The following is an 18,954-nucleotide window of genomic DNA, read 5'->3' on the forward strand; positions in this document are numbered from 1 at the left end:
GCACGGGGCGGGGCGGGAGGCTGTCTGTGAAACCGAGCACGGGGCGGGGCGGGAGGCTGTCTGTGAAACCGAGCACGGGGCGGGGCGGGAGGCTGTCTGTGAAACCGAGCACGGGGCGGGGCGGGAGGCTGTCTGTGAAACCGAGCACGGGGCGGGGCGGGAGGCTGTCTGTGAAACCGAGCACGGGGCGGGGCGGGAGGCTGTCTGTGAAACCGAGCACGGGGCGGGGCGGGAGGCTGTCTGTGAAACCGAGCACGGGGCGGGGCGGGAGGCTGTCTGTGAAACCGAGCACGGGGCGGGGCGGGAGGCTGTCTGTGAAACCGAGCACGGGGCGGGGCGGGAGGCTGTCTGTGAAACCGAGCACGGGGCGGGGCGGGAGGCTGTCTGTGAAACCGAGCACGGGGCGGGGCGGGAGGCTGTCTGTGAAACCGAGCACGGGGCGGGGCGGGAGGCTGTCTGTGAAACCGAGCACGGGGCGGGGCGGGAGGCTGTCTGTGAAACCGAGCACGGGGCGGGGCGGGAGGCTGTCTGTGAAACCGAGCACGGGGCGGGGCGGGAGGCTGTCTGTGAAACCGAGCACGGGGCGGGGCGGGAGGCTGTCTGTGAAACCGAGCACGGGGCGGGGCGGGAGGCTGTCTGTGAAACCGAGCACGGGGCGGGGCGGGAGGCTGTCTGTGAAACCGAGCACGGGGCGGGGCGGGAGGCTGTCTGTGAAACCGAGCACGGGGCGGGGCGGGAGGCTGTCTGTGAAACCGAGCACGGGGCGGGGCGGGAGGCTGTCTGTGAAACCGAGCACGGGGCGGGGCGGGAGGCTGTCTGTGAAACCGAGCACGGGGCGGGGCGGGAGGCTGTCTGTGAAACCGAGCACGGGGCGGGGCGGGAGGCTGTCTGTGAAACCGAGCACGGGGCGGGGCGGGAGGCTGTCTGTGAAACCGAGCACGGGGCGGGGCGGGAGGCTGTCTGTGAAACCGAGCACGGGGCGGGGCGGGAGGCTGTCTGTGAAACCGAGCACGGGGCGGGGCGGGAGGCTGTCTGTGAAACCGAGCACGGGGCGGGGCGGGAGGCTGTCTGTGAAACCGAGCACGGGGCGGGGCGGGAGGCTGTCTGTGAAACCGAGCACGGGGCGGGGCGGGAGGCTGTCTGTGAAACCGAGCACGGGGCGGGGCGGGAGGCTGTCTGTGAAACCGAGCACGGGGCGGGGCGGGAGGCTGTCTGTGAAACCGAGCACGGGGCGGGGCGGGAGGCTGTCTGTGAAACCGAGCACGGGGCGGGGCGGGAGGCTGTCTGTGAAACCGAGCACGGGGCGGGGCGGGAGGCTGTCTGTGAAACCGAGCACGGGGCGGGGCGGGAGGCTGTCTGTGAAACCGAGCACGGGGCGGGGCGGGAGGCTGTCTGTGAAACCGAGCACGGGGCGGGGCGGGAGGCTGTCTGTGAAACCGAGCACGGGGCGGGGCGGGAGGCTGTCTGTGAAACCGAGCACGGGGCGGGGCGGGAGGCTGTCTGTGAAACCGAGCACGGGGCGGGGCGGGAGGCTGTCTGTGAAACCGAGCACGGGGCGGGGCGGGAGGCTGTCTGTGAAACCGAGCACGGGGCGGGGCGGGAGGCTGTCTGTGAAACCGAGCACGGGGCGGGGCGGGAGGCTGTCTGTGAAACCGAGCACGGGGCGGGGCGGGAGGCTGTCTGTGAAACCGAGCACGGGGCGGGGCGGGAGGCTGTCTGTGAAACCGAGCACGGGGCGGGGCGGGAGGCTGTCTGTGAAACCGAGCACGGGGCGGGGCGGGAGGCTGTCTGTGAAACCGAGCACGGGGCGGGGCGGGAGGCTGTCTGTGAAACCGAGCACGGGGCGGGGCGGGAGGCTGTCTGTGAAACCGAGCACGGGGCGGGGCGGGAGGCTGTCTGTGAAACCGAGCACGGGGCGGGGCGGGAGGCTGTCTGTGAAACCGAGCACGGGGCGGGAGGCTGTCTGTGAAACCGAGCACGCGGGCGGGAGGCTGTCTGTGAAACCGAGCACGGGGGCGGGAGGCTGTCTGTGAAACCGAGCACGGGGCGGGAGGCTGTCTGTGAAACCGAGCACGGGGCGGGAGGCTGTCTGTGAAACCGAGCACGGGGCGGGAGGCTGTCTGTGAAACCGAGCACGGGGCGGGAGGCTGTCTGTGAAACCGAGCACGGGGCGGGAGGCTGTCTGTGAAACCGAGCACGGGGCGGGAGGCTGTCTGTGAAACCGAGCACGGGGCGGGGCGGGAGGCTGTCTGTGAAACCGAGCACGGGGCGGGGCGGGAGGCTGTCTGTGAAACCGAGCACGGGGCGGGGCGGGAGGCTGTCTGTGAAACCGAGCACGGGGCGGGGCGGGAGGCTGTCTGTGAAACCGAGCACGGGGCGGGGCGGGAGGCTGTCTGTGAAACCGAGCACGGGGCGGGGCGGGAGGCTGTCTGTGAAACCGAGCACGGGGCGGGGCGGGAGGCTGTCTGTGAAACCGAGCACGGGGCGGGGCGGGAGGCTGTCTGTGAAACCGAGCACGGGGCGGGGCGGGAGGCTGTCTGTGAAACCGAGCACGGGGCGGGGCGGGAGGCTGTCTGTGAAACCGAGCACGGGGCGGGGCGGGAGGCTGTCTGTGAAACCGAGCACGGGGCGGGGCGGGAGGCTGTCTGTGAAACCGAGCACGGGGCGGGGCGGGAGGCTGTCTGTGAAACCGAGCACGGGGCGGGGCGGGAGGCTGTCTGTGAAACCGAGCACGGGGCGGGGCGGGAGGCTGTCTGTGAAACCGAGCACGGGGCGGGGCGGGAGGCTGTCTGTGAAACCGAGCACGGGGCGGGGCGGGAGGCTGTCTGTGAAACCGAGCACGGGGCGGGGCGGGAGGCTGTCTGTGAAACCGAGCACGGGGCGGGGCGGGAGGCTGTCTGTGAAACCGAGCACGGGGCGGGGCGGGAGGCTGTCTGTGAAACCGAGCACGGGGCGGGGCGGGAGGCTGTCTGTGAAACCGAGCACGGGGCGGGGCGGGAGGCTGTCTGTGAAACCGAGCACGGGGCGGGGCGGGAGGCTGTCTGTGAAACCGAGCACGGGGCGGGGCGGGAGGCTGTCTGTGAAACCGAGCACGGGGCGGGGCGGGAGGCTGTCTGTGAAACCGAGCACGGGGCGGGGCGGGAGGCTGTCTGTGAAACCGAGCACGGGGCGGGGCGGGAGGCTGTCTGTGAAACCGAGCACGGGGCGGGGCGGGAGGCTGTCTGTGAAACCGAGCACGGGGCGGGGCGGGAGGCTGTCTGTGAAACCGAGCACGGGGCGGGGCGGGAGGCTGTCTGTGAAACCGAGCACGGGGCGGGGCGGGAGGCTGTCTGTGAAACCGAGCACGGGGCGGGGCGGGAGGCTGTCTGTGAAACCGAGCACGGGGCGGGGCGGGAGGCTGTCTGTGAAACCGAGCACGGGGCGGGGCGGGAGGCTGTCTGTGAAACCGAGCACGGGGCGGGGCGGGAGGCTGTCTGTGAAACCGAGCACGGGGCGGGGCGGGAGGCTGTCTGTGAAACCGAGCACGGGGCGGGGCGGGAGGCTGTCTGTGAAACCGAGCACGGGGCGGGGCGGGAGGCTGTCTGTGAAACCGAGCACGGGGCGGGGCGGGAGGCTGTCTGTGAAACCGAGCACGGGGCGGGGCGGGAGGCTGTCTGTGAAACCGAGCACGGGGCGGGGCGGGAGGCTGTCTGTGAAACCGAGCACGGGGCGGGGCGGGAGGCTGTCTGTGAAACCGAGCACGGGGCGGGGCGGGAGGCTGTCTGTGAAACCGAGCACGGGGCGGGGCGGGAGGCTGTCTGTGAAACCGAGCACGGGGCGGGGCGGGAGGCTGTCTGTGAAACCGAGCACGGGGCGGGGCGGGAGGCTGTCTGTGAAACCGAGCACGGGGCGGGGCGGGAGGCTGTCTGTGAAACCGAGCACGGGGCGGGGCGGGAGGCTGTCTGTGAAACCGAGCACGGGGCGGGGCGGGAGGCTGTCTGTGAAACCGAGCACGGGGCGGGGCGGGAGGCTGTCTGTGAAACCGAGCACGGGGCGGGGCGGGAGGCTGTCTGTGAAACCGAGCACGGGGCGGGAGGCTGTCTGTGAAACCGAGCACGGGGCGGGAGGCTGTCTGTGAAACCGAGCACGGGGCGGGAGGCTGTCTGTGAAACCGAGCACGGGGCGGGAGGCTGTCTGTGAAACCGAGCACGGGGCGGGAGGCTGTCTGTGAAACCGAGCACGGGGCGGGAGGCTGTCTGTGAAACCGAGCACGGGGCGGGAGGCTGTCTGTGAAACCGAGCACGGGGCGGGAGGCTGTCTGTGAAACCGAGCACGGGGCGGGAGGCTGTCTGTGAAACCGAGCACGGGGCGGGAGGCTGTCTGTGAAACCGAGCACGGGGCGGGAGGCTGTCTGTGAAACCGAGCACGGGGCGGGAGGCTGTCTGTGAAACCGAGCACGGGGCGGGAGGCTGTCTGTGAAACCGAGCACGGGGCGGGAGGCTGTCTGTGAAACCGAGCACGGGGCGGGAGGCTGTCTGTGAAACCGAGCACGGGGCGGGAGGCTGTCTGTGAAACCGAGCACGGGGCGGGAGGCTGTCTGTGAAACCGAGCACGGGGCGGGAGGCTGTCTGTGAAACCGAGCACGGGGCGGGAGGCTGTCTGTGAAACCGAGCACGGGGCGGGAGGCTGTCTGTGAAACCGAGCACGGGGCGGGGCGGGAGGCTGTCTGTGAAACCGAGCACGGGGCGGGGCGGGAGGCTGTCTGTGAAACCGAGCACGGGGCGGGGCGGGAGGCTGTCTGTGAAACCGAGCACGGGGCGGGGCGGGAGGCTGTCTGTGAAACCGAGCACGGGGCGGGGCGGGAGGCTGTCTGTGAAACCGAGCACGGGGCGGGGCGGGAGGCTGTCTGTGAAACCGAGCACGGGGCGGGGCGGGAGGCTGTCTGTGAAACCGAGCACGGGGCGGGGCGGGAGGCTGTCTGTGAAACCGAGCACGGGGCGGGGCGGGAGGCTGTCTGTGAAACCGAGCACGGGGCGGGGCGGGAGGCTGTCTGTGAAACCGAGCACGGGGCGGGGCGGGAGGCTGTCTGTGAAACCGAGCACGGGGCGGGGCGGGAGGCTGTCTGTGAAACCGAGCACGGGGCGGGGCGGGAGGCTGTCTGTGAAACCGAGCACGGGGCGGGGCGGGAGGCTGTCTGTGAAACCGAGCACGGGGCGGGGCGGGAGGCTGTCTGTGAAACCGAGCACGGGGCGGGGCGGGAGGCTGTCTGTGAAACCGAGCACGGGGCGGGGCGGGAGGCTGTCTGTGAAACCGAGCACGGGGCGGGGCGGGAGGCTGTCTGTGAAACCGAGCACGGGGCGGGGCGGGAGGCTGTCTGTGAAACCGAGCACGGGGCGGGGCGGGAGGCTGTCTGTGAAACCGAGCACGGGGCGGGGCGGGAGGCTGTCTGTGAAACCGAGCACGGGGCGGGGCGGGAGGCTGTCTGTGAAACCGAGCACGGGGCGGGGCGGGAGGCTGTCTGTGAAACCGAGCACGGGGCGGGGCGGGAGGCTGTCTGTGAAACCGAGCACGGGGCGGGGCGGGAGGCTGTCTGTGAAACCGAGCACGGGGCGGGGCGGGAGGCTGTCTGTGAAACCGAGCACGGGGCGGGAGGCTGTCTGTGAAACCGAGCACGGGGCGGGAGGCTGTCTGTGAAACCGAGCACGGGGCGGGAGGCTGTCTGTGAAACCGAGCACGGGGCGGGAGGCTGTCTGTGAAACCGAGCACGGGGCGGGAGGCTGTCTGTGAAACCGAGCACGGGGCGGGAGGCTGTCTGTGAAACCGAGCACGGGGCGGGAGGCTGTCTGTGAAACCGAGCACGGGGCGGGAGGCTGTCTGTGAAACCGAGCACGGGGCGGGAGGCTGTCTGTGAAACCGAGCACGGGGCGGGAGGCTGTCTGTGAAACCGAGCACGGGGCGGGAGGCTGTCTGTGAAACCGAGCACGGGGCGGGAGGCTGTCTGTGAAACCGAGCACGGGGCGGGAGGCTGTCTGTGAAACCGAGCACGGGGCGGGAGGCTGTCTGTGAAACCGAGCACGGGGCGGGAGGCTGTCTGTGAAACCGAGCACGGGGCGGGAGGCTGTCTGTGAAACCGAGCACGGGGCGGGAGGCTGTCTGTGAAACCGAGCACGGGGCGGGAGGCTGTCTGTGAAACCGAGCACGGGGCGGGAGGCTGTCTGTGAAACCGAGCACGGGGCGGGAGGCTGTCTGTGAAACCGAGCACGGGGCGGGAGGCTGTCTGTGAAACCGAGCACGGGGCGGGAGGCTGTCTGTGAAACCGAGCACGGGGCGGGAGGCTGTCTGTGAAACCGAGCACGGGGCGGGAGGCTGTCTGTGAAACCGAGCACGGGGCGGGAGGCTGTCTGTGAAACCGAGCACGGGGCGGGAGGCTGTCTGTGAAACCGAGCACGGGGCGGGAGGCTGTCTGTGAAACCGAGCACGGGGCGGGAGGCTGTCTGTGAAACCGAGCACGGGGCGGGAGGCTGTCTGTGAAACCGAGCACGGGGCGGGAGGCTGTCTGTGAAACCGAGCACGGGGCGGGAGGCTGTCTGTGAAACCGAGGACGGGGCGGGAGGCGGCTGTCTGTGAAACCGAGGACGGGGCGGGAGGCGGCTGTCTGTGAAACCGAGGACGGGGCGGGAGGCGGCTGTCTGTGAAACCGAGGACGGGGCGGGAGGCGGCTGTCTGTGAAACCGAGGACGGGGCGGGAGGCTGTCTGTGAAACAGAGGACGGGGCGGGAGGCTGTCTCTGAAGAGGGGGTCGGAACCACTGAGCGGGAGCTGCTGCTGCGGAGAAGCTCCAAGCGGACAGACCTGTTTCTTCCGCCAAGTCTGTATCTGGCATTGCTAGAGTGCCAGCCTTGCAGGAGGCATCGGAGTGCTGTACATGGGCAGAGGCAAACTTGAAGTCTGAAAGAACTGAGCAGGCAGAGCTGTGGACGGTGAACGCGCTGTGAGGAGTTACATTTCCAGCTCTTTCCTAAAGTGGAGCCGCACTGGGGCATAATGCGTGTGTAGGGCTATGGCTCAGCAACAGCCTGGAGAACCCTGCCAGTGAAGAGAGCTTGGGGGGGGAGGGGGTTCATCCGGGGAGGAACATTGTTAGACGGACCGGGAGGGTCGGCCGAGGACAAGGGGAGAGGTCTCCGGGGAGAGCCGTCTCCAGCGATCGTACAGATGCGTAACTTCCCCCTCACAGATATACACCACACAAGGATAGGATTTAACGTTCTTTATAAGCGATTTCTTAAGGTACGATGGAATGGTACAAGGAGGTCTGGACTCAGGGGTCCCCTCGATTCTAGTCTCTTGGTTTGGGAAAGGGGGTAGCGGGACAGTCTGGTTACCAATCTGGTAGCTGAGATGGTCTGATGGATAGCTCACAATCCTCGAGCTCGATGTTCTAGCTTTGGACGGGCCGCGGCAGCGCCAGCAGGTCCCGGTGAAGGTGGTCGTTACACGGTCCGCGGCAGCGCCAGCAGGTCCCGATGAAGGTGGTCGTTACACGGTCCGCGGCAGCGCCAGCAGGTCCCGATGAAGGTGGTCGTTACACGGTCCGCGGCAGCGCCAGCAGGTCCCGACGAGGATGGAGGATGCAGAAGGCCGCGGCAGCGCCAGCAGGCAGGCAGGACGATAGTTCACAAGGCAGGGCTACGGCAGCGCCGGTAGTCCGTCAAGGCTGAGTTCTCTCGGTGTCTCTCGACTCCAGGATACAACTGCCTTCCTGCTCTGGAGCTGCCCTAGTTATAGGTCTGGCGCCCTTTGATATCCGGACCCTCGCGCTTGGAGGTCGGAAGGTCCGGGATGAGGGAGTCCAGACACCCAGCAGGGGGGTGGAGCCAGCGCCCGGGGGAGCTGGAGGGCGATCGGCACCTGGCGGGGGAGAGCCATCGACAGCCCTTTCTCCCATTGACCTGCCAAGTGGTCCGTTCACCTCCTGGGTGGATGGTGGTGCCGGGATGTCGGGGCCTGGCCAGGCCCAGGGTTAGGGTCGAGCTGAGGCCACGCGGCCTCGTGGTGCAGTGTCCAAGATGGCGGCTGATCCGGCCGGGGGAGCCGGTAGTGGTTCGGCCCCATGATACATGGATGTCCGGGGGCAGGAGTTCCGTCGGGAGATGGGGTGCGGGTTGCTCTTGTGGGTAACACCTGGGGGTCCGGGGCTTGGGCCCTGTCATGCGGGGAGGGAGCAAGCCCTTCATGTGGCCTGTCCAACATGCGTCCCCCCCAGCTGAAGGCGGGGAGAGTCACCCATCCTCTTGGGGACTCTCCTCGTCGAGGCGGAAAAAGCGTGACAGGCCATCTGCGTTGGCGTGGTCTTGGCCCGGTCGATGTTCCACAGTGAAGTCCATCCCCTGCAGGGAGATGGACCAGCGCAATAGTTTTGGGTTTTCCCCCCGCATCTGCATTAGCCACTGCAGGGGTCGATGATCGGTTTGCACCCGGAAGTGGGTACCGAAGAGATGGGGCCGGAGCTTTTTGAGGGCCCACACCACTGCGAAGGCCTCCCTCTCGATTGTGCTCCAGCGCTGTTCTCGGGCCAGGAGGCGTCTGCTGATGAAGGCCACCGGCTGGTCAAGACCCTCGGGGTTCAGCTGGGAGAGAACCGCCCCGATGCCGTGGTCGGAGGCGTCCGTTTGCACAATGAATTCCCGACTGTAATCGGGGGCCTGGAGCACAGGGGCAGTGCACAGGGCGGCTTTCAGTTTCTCGAAGGCCGCTTGACAGTCGGGGGTCCAGTTAATCTTCTTCGGGTGGTTTTTGGACGTGAGACCCGTGAGGGGCCCGACAATGCTGCCATAGTCCCTCACGAACCGCCGGTAGTAGCTGGTGAGTCCCAAGAAGGCTCGGACCTCGGTCTGCGTGACTGGGGGTTGCCAGGACTGGATGGCAGCGATTTTGAGTTGCAGAGGGGCCACCAGACCGCTTCCCACCTGGTGTCCGAGGTAGGTCACAGACCCCTGACCAATTTGGCACTTGCCGGCCTTGATTGTGAGGCCGGCCCGCTGGAGGGCCTGCAGGACCTCTCGGAGGTGGTGGAGGTGGTCGGACCAGTGGCGGCTGTACACAGCGATATCGTCCAGGTAGGCGGCGCTGAACTCTTCGAGCCCCGCCAAGACCTGGTTCACTAGTCGCTGAAAAGTAGCGGGGGCATTCTTCATGCCGAAGGGCATGACCTTGAAGTGGTAGTGGCCATCGGGGGTAGAAAAGGCGGACCGCTCTTGGGCTCGGGGTGTGAGACCGATCTGCCAGTAGCCCGCTGTCAGGTCGAAGATGCTGAGGTAGCGGGCAGCCCCCATGCGGTCGATCAATTCATCCGCTCGGGGGATGGGATGAGCGTCGGTCCTGGTGACAGCATTCAAGCCCCGATAGTCGACGCAGAATCGGAGTTCAGGAGTGGTGCCGGGGGCAGCAGCTTTGGGGACCAGCACGACCGGGCTGGCCCAGGGGCTGTCCGAGGGCTCGATGACCCCGAGCGTGAGCATCTTGGACACTTCCTCTTGGATGCAGGCCCGCACCCGATCTGGTACGCGGTATGCCCGGTGTCTGATAGGGGGACTGTCCCCAGTGTCCACGTCGTGCAAGCACCAGGGGGTGACCCCTGGGGTGAGGGAAAACAAAGTAGCAAACTGCAGCAGGAGGTCCCGGCAGCCTTGGCGCTGCTCTGGGGTGAGGGCCTCGGAGAGCCGGACCCCGTCCACGGAACCATCTTTCTCCTGAGTCTTCAGGAGATCAGGGAGAGGCTCGGAGTCTTCTTCCGCCCCACTGTCTGTAGCCATCAGGAGGCTGAGTTCCGAGCGCACAAAGTGGGGTTTGAGTCTGTTGGTGTGGAGGACCCGGAGGGGGTTCCGGGGAGACTCCATATCTATGAGATAGGTGACGGGGCTCTTGCGTTCGACCACTTTGAAGGGCCCCGTCCACTTGTCCTGCAAGGCACATGGTTCGGTGGGGGACATCACCCACACTTGTTGACCAGGTTCGAATTCGACCGAGGAGGCATTTTGATCGTACCATTTTTTCATGTCCTCCTGACTGGCCTCAAGATTCGCTTTTGCCATTTCCCTGAATCGCCGGGTCTGATTGCGTAGTGCCAGGAGGTACTTGAAGACGTCTGGAGGGGTCTTTAGGGGGGCCATCTCCCAACCTTCTTTGACTAGGCTGAGGGGCCCTCGCACAGGGTGCCCGTACAAGAGTTCGAAAGGGCTAAAACCGAGGGACTTCTGGGGAACTTCTCGATAGGCGAAGAGGAGGCACGGAAGTAGTACATCCCACTGGCGACGGAGGGGCTCTTCCAATCCCCCAATCATTCCCTTGAGCGTGCGGTTGAATCGCTCAACTAGTCCGTTTCCTTGAGGATGATAGGGGGTCGTGAATCGGTAGGTGACCCCGCACTGTTGCCAGAGGGACTTCATATATTTCGAAATAAAGTTTGTGCCTCGGTCGCTGACGACTTCTCGGGGGAAGCCCACCCGGGAGAAGATCCCCATTAAGGCCCGGCCGACCACCGGAGCTGTTACAGTTCGCAGGGGCACAGCCTCGGGGTAGCGGGTGGCGTGGTCCACCAGTACCAGGATGAACCGATGTCCTTGTGCTGTGCGGGGGTCCAGGGGCCCCACAATGTCTATTCCCACCCTCTCGAACGGGGTGGTGACAACTGGGAAGGGTTGCAGAGGTGCTTTGAGCTTGCGGCCGCTCTTCCCGCTGGCCTGGCACGTGGGGCAGGACCGGCAGTGGTTGAGGACGTCGTTTCGCATCTTCGGCCAGAAAAAGTGGGTCACCAGGCGACTGTAGGTTTTGTCCTGGCCCAGGTGTCCAGCCAGAGGGACATCGTGGGCCAAATTCAACAGGAAGTCTCTGAAACGGAGGGGCACCACCAGCACTCGACTGGCCCCTAACTCCGCGATTCTCTGTTCACTGTATAACAGGTCGTTATCCCAATAGACCCAATGGGCTCCGGTGGTGTCCCCTGCGCTCTGGGCGATGGCTTGCTGGCGGAGTCCCTCGAGGGAGGGACAGGTCTTCTGCTCTTGGCGGAACTGTTCCTGGGTGGGCCCCCCTTCTTGACGCCACTGAGCCAGGCCGGGAAGGTCCTGGGGCTGGGCGACCCCTTTGGGGGTTTGTTCTGGGAGGTCGGTATAGTCGGTGTCCTCTACTGGAGCGATCGGGGGAGGAGGTGCAGGCCATTCTGGTTCTTCTGGTCGGGGGATGGCACGGGCGGCCATGGACCGGGTGGTTACGCACGCCCAGTCCGGGAGGCCCAGCATCCCCAGGTGCTCTCTTCTTTCGACGGCGGCCCACGGGGAACTCTCAAGATCATTCCCCAGGAGACAGTCCACGGGGGCATCATCCCGGACCGTCACCTTCAACATGCCGGAGACCCCTCCCCATTCGAAGGGGACGCAGGCCATCCGACATAGACTCTCGGAATTGTCGGCTGAGCGGACGGGGCAGAGAATGTTCGGCAGGATCTGCTCTGGTTTTACCAGGTGACAGCGGACGGCCGTCACACTGGCCCCTGTGTCACGTAGGGCTTCGGCCCGGCGCCCATTAATGTTCACCCACTGGCTATATTTTCTGGTGTTGGCGGGTAGGGGGGCCCGCGGGACCATGTCTTTTCCCCCTAGGCACGCTAGAACCATGGCGGCCGGTTCCCACTCTTGTTGTGCCTGCTCGTATTCTTCTTGTTCTTCGGAGATTTGTTCTCCCCCCAGGGCGGCGGCAGCTACCTGGCGGGGTTTTGGAGTTTGGTTCTGTGGACAGTTCGGGTCATTGGCGTAGTGGCCGACTCGCTGGTATCGGTGACACGTGACGTTGGCTCGGAACCCCGGGCGCATCGGGGGGTTCCCCCGGCTGGCCGGGGGCGGGGTGCTGGCAGTGGGAGCGGCCGGGACGGTGTCTCTCCCTCGCCCCTGGCCTCCTCCTCCTCCTCGGGGACGGTGCTGACCTTGGTTGTTCCGGTTCTGCTCGTGTGGCCCTCTCCGGCCCACTCGGGTGCTTTCCCACCGGTCAGCTTCGGCGGCGAGTTGCCGTGGGTCAGTCAATTTACTGTCGAGGAGGTGCTGCCTGAGCTCGACGAAGCAGTTGTTAGATAGGTGCTCCCACACCATGAGATTGAAAAGTTGCTCGTAGGTCGTCACGTGGCTTCCCTTGATCCAACCCTCGAAGGCTCGGCTGAAATAGTTGACATATTCCACCCAAGTTGTACCCGGGATCCGGGTGCAGTCCCGAAACCTCTGGCGGTACATTTCAGGTGTGAGCCCATATCGGGTGAGGAGGGCAGCCTTCATGTGGTCATAGGATGACATCTGATGGTCTGGGAGCTGTAGCAGGGCATCGCGGCCTTCGTCGACGAACCTCCCCCATAGGCCGGCTCCCCAGTCACTTCGATCGATCCGGTGAGAGGTCATGGCGATCTCGTAGGCCTTGAACCACTGTTGTATGTCGTCCTCTCGGACATACTCTCGGACGACATCCTTGGGGATGTGGACTTTCTTTTCTGTCGCTCCCGGGGTGCGCGGTCGCTCGGGCACCTCCGGTTCTTTGTTCTGCTTCCGTAGTTCTATTTCTGCCAGTTTGCGCTCGTGTTCGTATGCTAATCTTTTTTCTTCGAGCTCTCTCTGCCTCTGTTTTTCTTCCCGTTCTTCTCGGAGCCGCAGATGTTCTAGGTTCAGTTTTTGCTCGGCTAATTTTAGTTCACCGTCCATTTTGAGTCGTGCCATTTCTAACTCATGCAGTCTGTTTTTTTTTCTTTCTTGGATCTCTTCCTGCGAGAGGCCCGTTCCTCGCTCCTCGGGAGCCGTGGCGTTCCTCTCCGATGCTGCACCGTTTCGGTCTGGGGATCTGGCGACCCCGGTTTCTGCCCACGACTCAATGGCGTGCTTAAAATCGTCTTTGGTACTCAGGCCGGTGGTAGCAATGCCTAGTTCCATGAAGAATTGTTTCAATTCACGATGGCTGTACTCTTCCAATTTATCCATCTGGAATTTCTCGGTGGATCCGCTCTCTTTGGTTGACATCGTGGTTTTGTCGTGGGGTGAGCTACTCTCTGTACGATTACGCGTTGATTCGGATCGCGCCGCTGGCCACCAATGTTAGACGGACCGGGAGGGTCGGCCGAGGACAAGGGGAGAGGTCTCCGGGGAGAGCCGTCTCCAGCGATCGTACAGATGCGTAACTTCCCCCCCACAGATATACACCACACAAGGATAGGATTTAACGTTCTTTATAAGCGATTTCTTAAGGTACGATGGAATGGTACAAGGAGGTCTGGACTCAGGGGTCCCCTCGATTCTAGTCTCTTGGTTTGGGAAAGGGGGTAGCGGGACAGTCTGGTTACCAATCTGGTAGCTGAGATGGTCTGATGGATAGCTCACAATCCTCGAGCTCGATGTTCTAGCTTTGGACGGGCCGCGGCAGCGCCAGCAGGTCCCGGTGAAGGTGGTCGTTACACGGTCCGCGGCAGCGCCAGCAGGTCCCGATGAAGGTGGTCGTTACACGGTCCGCGGCAGCAGGTCCCGATAAAGGTGGTCGTTACACGGTCCGCGGCAGCGCCAGCAGGTCCCGATGAAGGTGGTCGTTACACGGTCCGCGGCAGCGCCAGCAGGTCCCGACGAGGATGGAGGATGCAGAAGGCCGCGGCAGCGCCAGCAGGCAGGACGATAGTTCACAAGGCAGGGCTACGGCAGCGCCGGTAGTCCGTCAAGGCTGAGTTCTCTCGGTGTCTCTCGACTCCAGGATACAACTGCCTTCCTGCTCTGGAGCTGCCCTAGATATAGGTCTGGCGCCCTTTGATGTCCGGACCCTCGCGCTTGGAGGTCGGAAGGTCCGGGATGAGGGAGTCCAGACACCCAGCAGGGGGGTGGATCCAGCGCCCGGGGGAGCTGGAGGGCGATCGGCACCTGGCGGGGGAGAGCCATCGACAGCCCTTTCTCCCATTGACCTGCCAAGTGGTCCGTTCACCTCCTGGGTGGATGGTGGTGCCGGGATGTCGGGGCCTGGCCAGGCCCAGGGTTAGGGTCGAGCTGAGGCCACGCGGCCTCGTGGTGCAGTGTCCAAGATGGCGGCTGATCCGGCCGGGGGAGCCGGTAGTGGTTCGGCCCCATGATACATGGATGTCCGGGGGCAGGAGTTCCGTCGGGAGACGGGGTGCGGGTTGCTCTTGTGGGTAACACCTGGGGGTCCGGGGCTTGGGCCCTGTCATGTGGGGAGGGAGCAAGCCCTTCATGTGGCCTGTCCAACAAACATCACAGCTTTAACTTCGCACATGTTACACTTTCAAATAAAAGGCACTCAACCTTGTGGGCAACAAGATGTACTTAGGGGGCAATTACTAATCTTGAAATCCGGGCTTCTCACCAGTCCCCACCTGTAGAAGAGGGATATTTTGACAGGTTTGACAGCAATCAGGCTAACCGTGGTAGGCTAGACGCCATGCGTCACAGGCCCACTCTGCGGATGGCACAGTATGTGCGGCAGTCCACAGGTGGCATTAAACGTCCAGGCCCTGGGTCCATTTCCTACACCATCTACAAAGGACTTGTAGGCAAGTTAAATATGTTAATCGGAGTCAAGCCAATTACACTATTCTTAAAGGAGGAAGCACAGATACTTTACTCCTATCTAGCAGAGGTAAAAGTACACAGAGTTCTAAGGCCAGCAAAATAGAGTCAAGAAAAAGGTGAAAAATCTTGGGTGACCATGCAGAAAAGGCAGAGTTGCTACACCGGGTCTTTAGGATAACCTACAATCGCTTATATGAAGTTTAACGTTATGTATGCGCATCACCATACGTGAGCCTCAACTCGCGCCAAGTGTAGACTCCTAAGGATTACTAGGTGAGGAGTTCTGCTTGGGCACAAATCCACTCAGTGCATTGAAACAGGTTAGCCAGAAAGTATTTTTGTGTCAAAGGCCATTGTGTGGTTCGCTCTGGACACATTTCTGGGTTACAGAGAAGCAGTCGCACACCAAAAATCCTGAAAGTGACGTATAATAAACAGTCCAAGTACAGGTGGGATCTCATCGGAACGACATCGCTTCTCAGGAGTGCGCCTTGGCTTGAAGATCGCCTGTGGCTTCATTCAGTCGTCCGTCATATAAGAATGCATGTTTTAAAAAATGTTATAGGATAGATCATGTATGCCGTCCAGGACAGGTATGTGAATGCAACGCCGTCTCAAAGAGTTGAGGTAAAGGTGAGAAAGCTTTTTAGGTCTCTTTACCTGCCCGCTGGTTCAATGGATTTATCGCCATGACAGGTGAAGCCATAAGCAACAGCCTATGCGCAGAAATCACCCTGTTAGGGCATCAAAATGCCTGTAGACACTAAGTCTGCCTATTTCTTTCGTGTCTGATGCTATGACCAAACGCCTACCCTTGATTTACACAAAAACTGCAAAGTGCTCACGTCCTGCCCCTTACTGCCTAAGTCTACACAGTAAAGTTCAAGGATTGCGTTCTGTTTCTATGGCCCAATCATGACTTCCCTCAGTGAGAGACCGTTTCAGGATGCATGTCCTGACTTACATACATGGGAACGCCAAAGGGCATGTCTGGGGTAAACAGGTTAATGGCGTGCATATTCTTCGGTACAAACAGGATCCGAGATCACTAAGCGACTGTGCCCACCTCATCGCACAGGCCTACAAGCCGCCTGCAATATGATCACCACCAGCTGTACCTGCTAAGACAGCCAGCAACCTCTATAAGCCCAGCATGCCAAACGCGTATACTTGAATGTATGTTCTGTAACCCTCTGTAATATCAGTAGATGATCGCGAATGAAGAACCTGTCCTGAAACATCTCCTGCATTACTCGCTCGCCTGCACTAGGCCAGTGTACCTGCTTCATCTCACCCCCACTATACTCCTTGCCCCGACTCCCATCATCTTTACACGCAGCATGGCCCTTGTTGGTATAGCGCAAAACCAACGAGAAAGGCAGCGGCGCACTGTGCCCTAACCATACCCACTCACATCACTCCCTATTCATCAGAAGCCGTCGGCATTATCAGCCCGTTACCGCCCCCCATCATCTCCATGCCTCGGCCCTCACCAGTTCACACGAACTCGCATCCTCACCAGAGGTCAGCGCCTTCCAAGGCTCTTTGCAGCAGGAAAGGAACTTAGTGTTTAGTCTACTTTGTCGAATAAAAAAAGGACTTCCAGAGATTTTACAGTCTTTGATGCACAAAACAAGGTAAGAAAAAATCTGATACAATTTAAGCAAAAGAAAAAAAGCGAAACTCAGGAAATGTCCAGCGAGAAGGGCCTGACTGTCTGAGTGTACCTTATATGACTAGAGACACGTCCCCCTCATACCCACAGACAGGCGGAGAACTTCACACATATGGTTCCTTCACTGCCCAACCACCCTGCTTGGAGTACTTACCTTTTCATCATACAACTCCCCTCGGAGAACTTCAGGGGCCATCCAGTATGGAGAACCGACCACCGACAAGGGCTCCTTCTCACTGCCTTCACTGGAAAGAGAGAGAACAAGAGTTACAGCAGACACCTTATGGAACGAACGAACGCACGCACGCACACACACACACACACACGCACGCGCACGCACACCCTTCCAGTCACTCTAACCTGGCTTTCAACAAACATCAACAGGAAAGTACACAATTGTTAGGCCTGCAAACTGCACCTTTGCGGGTCGGCTATGCCCACTCTCTTTCATAGCTCTGCGAGGATCAGCTGAGCCCATTACCCTGGCTCCCAGGGAGAGCTGCCTTGTTCCCCTCATATTTCACTCTAGATCTCTCTTGCTTCAGGTCTCTAGAGGAGCGCCAGCATCCTCCACAGACCCCTAACCAACGCTTTGATTAAAACGAGCGCAGTATTAATCAGACCACGCCCGTCGCATTGTTGATTCAACTGTAGGTGTGCACAGGTTTGAAATGAACAGCAGCTGCGAAGAGGCTTACTATATCTGTACACACTGCAGCTCTTTGGGGTCAGAGTGAATGGAAACAACGGTCCCCCAACAAGTATCCAAGGGCGGACAAGCACAAGCCCTCAGAAGCAAAGCTGCACAGACCGTTTCTAATGTTAAACCTGCTTTGAGTCCTATTCAAATCAAATTTACAACATATAAGCGACTAGACCACCGATGGAAGCGGGGCTTTCCTTTGAAGCCTTCTGGGAGTAATGAACAAGTTACCTACCTTGGGTATCGCTCTTCCTGGCGAATAGTCTACCTGCAGATTCCTCGCGTCAGAGTCTGGAGGGGCAGCAAGAGTGCAGCGGGCTGCTGCCAGCAGGACAAATGGGTGCCCATCCACTTGGTGGACAATAAAATACAGACCTAATGGAGGTGCAGTGAGCCCCCTAGCACCCCAAGGTGCCACTGAACCTGCAGCACTATTCATCGTCATGCCCCGGACTGGATCCAGCAAACGTTTCTGCAGCAATGCTTGTGCACACCCGTAACCGCATACCAGCACCACCACTACACGCTGAAGTCAGGCTCTTGCTTCTCTCTTTCCATGCCCTCAGCCGTGGAGCATGAGCAATTGTTAGTGCCAGTGTGCAGATTCCTAACTTGGGAACTTCTTTAGATGTTAAAAAGAACCCACCCACAGAACGGAGCAGTGGGAGGGCAGTCAGATCGAGTAACCTCCAGAAAGAGCATCACCGAAGACAAGTCACTTGTTTTTCTGATGGCTACTTCTACCTGCAGATTCCTGACCTTAGACTAGATACCAAAGGTGGAGGGTCTATGTAGTGGACTCACCACCACTAAGTCGTGCAGAACCGAGGGGGTGAAATGTCCTTCCCATCAGCCCTGGCTGTCAAGGCAGTACAAATGCATGGATGCCCACGTCGCAGCCTGGCAGGTGTCAACGGCAGACACTCCATGTGCCGAAGTAAGGGTCAGAATTGTGGTGGAATGGACTCTCTGGCCCTCCGGTGGCTGCTTATTAGCCAAAGCATAGCGGATCCTAATGCCAAGGACTGTCCACCTCAACGGGGTCCTCTTCTGCACAGACTTCCCTTTTTTTACCACAAACTGCTGTTCACCTAGACGGTGTTTCTTGGCAAGATAAATATGAAAGCTTAAAGACTTCTTAAGATAAGAAGGCCACTCGAGCTCTCAATGATGGTCTGGATAAAAGGTGCTGGGCGGGTCCACCAGGAGCACCAGAAGCTCAAACATGCAACGTAATTGCAATGAGGAAAGACAGGCTTCAAAAGTCAAAACAAGCAGCAAGCGGCCATGGATCGGCCTGAAGAGGGTGCACTTTAGAAATGCTAGGACCAAATTAAGGTCCCACTGTGGGCATCACAAAATGTTTTGGATGAATAGTGTGTCAAACCTCATCACAACAGGTGATTTAAACAAGGACCGTTGGTCCGATAAACACAAAAGACCAAAAGGGCACACAAATAATCTTTAGGAGTGACCCAGTAAGGCCTTGGTGGGCCAAAGACAAAAACAAAAGAACATCCTACAGCTTGGATTGTATCAATCTTATCAAAGGTCATTTTTGCAGTTACCACACAGAGCCACAAACCTGTCCCATTGCCCGGCTCAAATGGGCTTTGTGGAAGGGTGTATGGTGGGAAGAAAGACATTTACCACTTCCAGCAGTAGAACAAACGGAGTCAACCACCACCGCCACCCAATCTGCACGCACAGAGGTGTAGGTTGCATAGATTCAGATGGAGAGACCTGCCCTGTTGCTGAGTCAGGAAGTACTCCTGACATGGCAGTCAGATCAGAAGACGCGCTCATGCCCAGAAGTGTAGGGTACCAAGCTGTCCTGGCCAAATCTGGAGCCATTACAACGACTTGTACTGGGTCATTCCTGATCTTTTTTAGAACTTGCAGCAGGAGGGCAGAGGCAGGAAAGCATACCGCAGTCTCAAGTTCCATTCCCGTTGGAACGCATCTCTTAGTGAGTGTTCTTGTGGAAACTAAATGAACAC

The 18,954-nt window shown here is 61.3% G+C and overlaps 1 protein-coding gene across 2 annotated transcripts in view; it reads right to left on the reverse strand.

Annotated features, from left to right (window-relative positions):
- Positions 1–18,954, reverse strand: part of TESK1 (testis associated actin remodelling kinase 1) — a 500,668-nt gene that overhangs the window by 129,673 nt on the left and 352,041 nt on the right. For both annotated transcript variants that reach the window (XM_085628037.1, XM_085628044.1), the window contains exon 6: positions 16,406–16,496. In XM_085628037.1, the coding sequence (XP_085484163.1) occupies positions 16,406–16,496 (91 nt within the window). The remainder of the gene's footprint in view (positions 1–16,405; positions 16,497–18,954) is intronic.

Source organism: Triturus cristatus, chromosome 2_1, assembly GCF_964204655.1.
Source record: "Triturus cristatus chromosome 2_1, aTriCri1.1, whole genome shotgun sequence".
Lineage (NCBI taxonomy): Eukaryota > Metazoa > Chordata > Amphibia > Caudata > Salamandridae > Triturus > Triturus cristatus.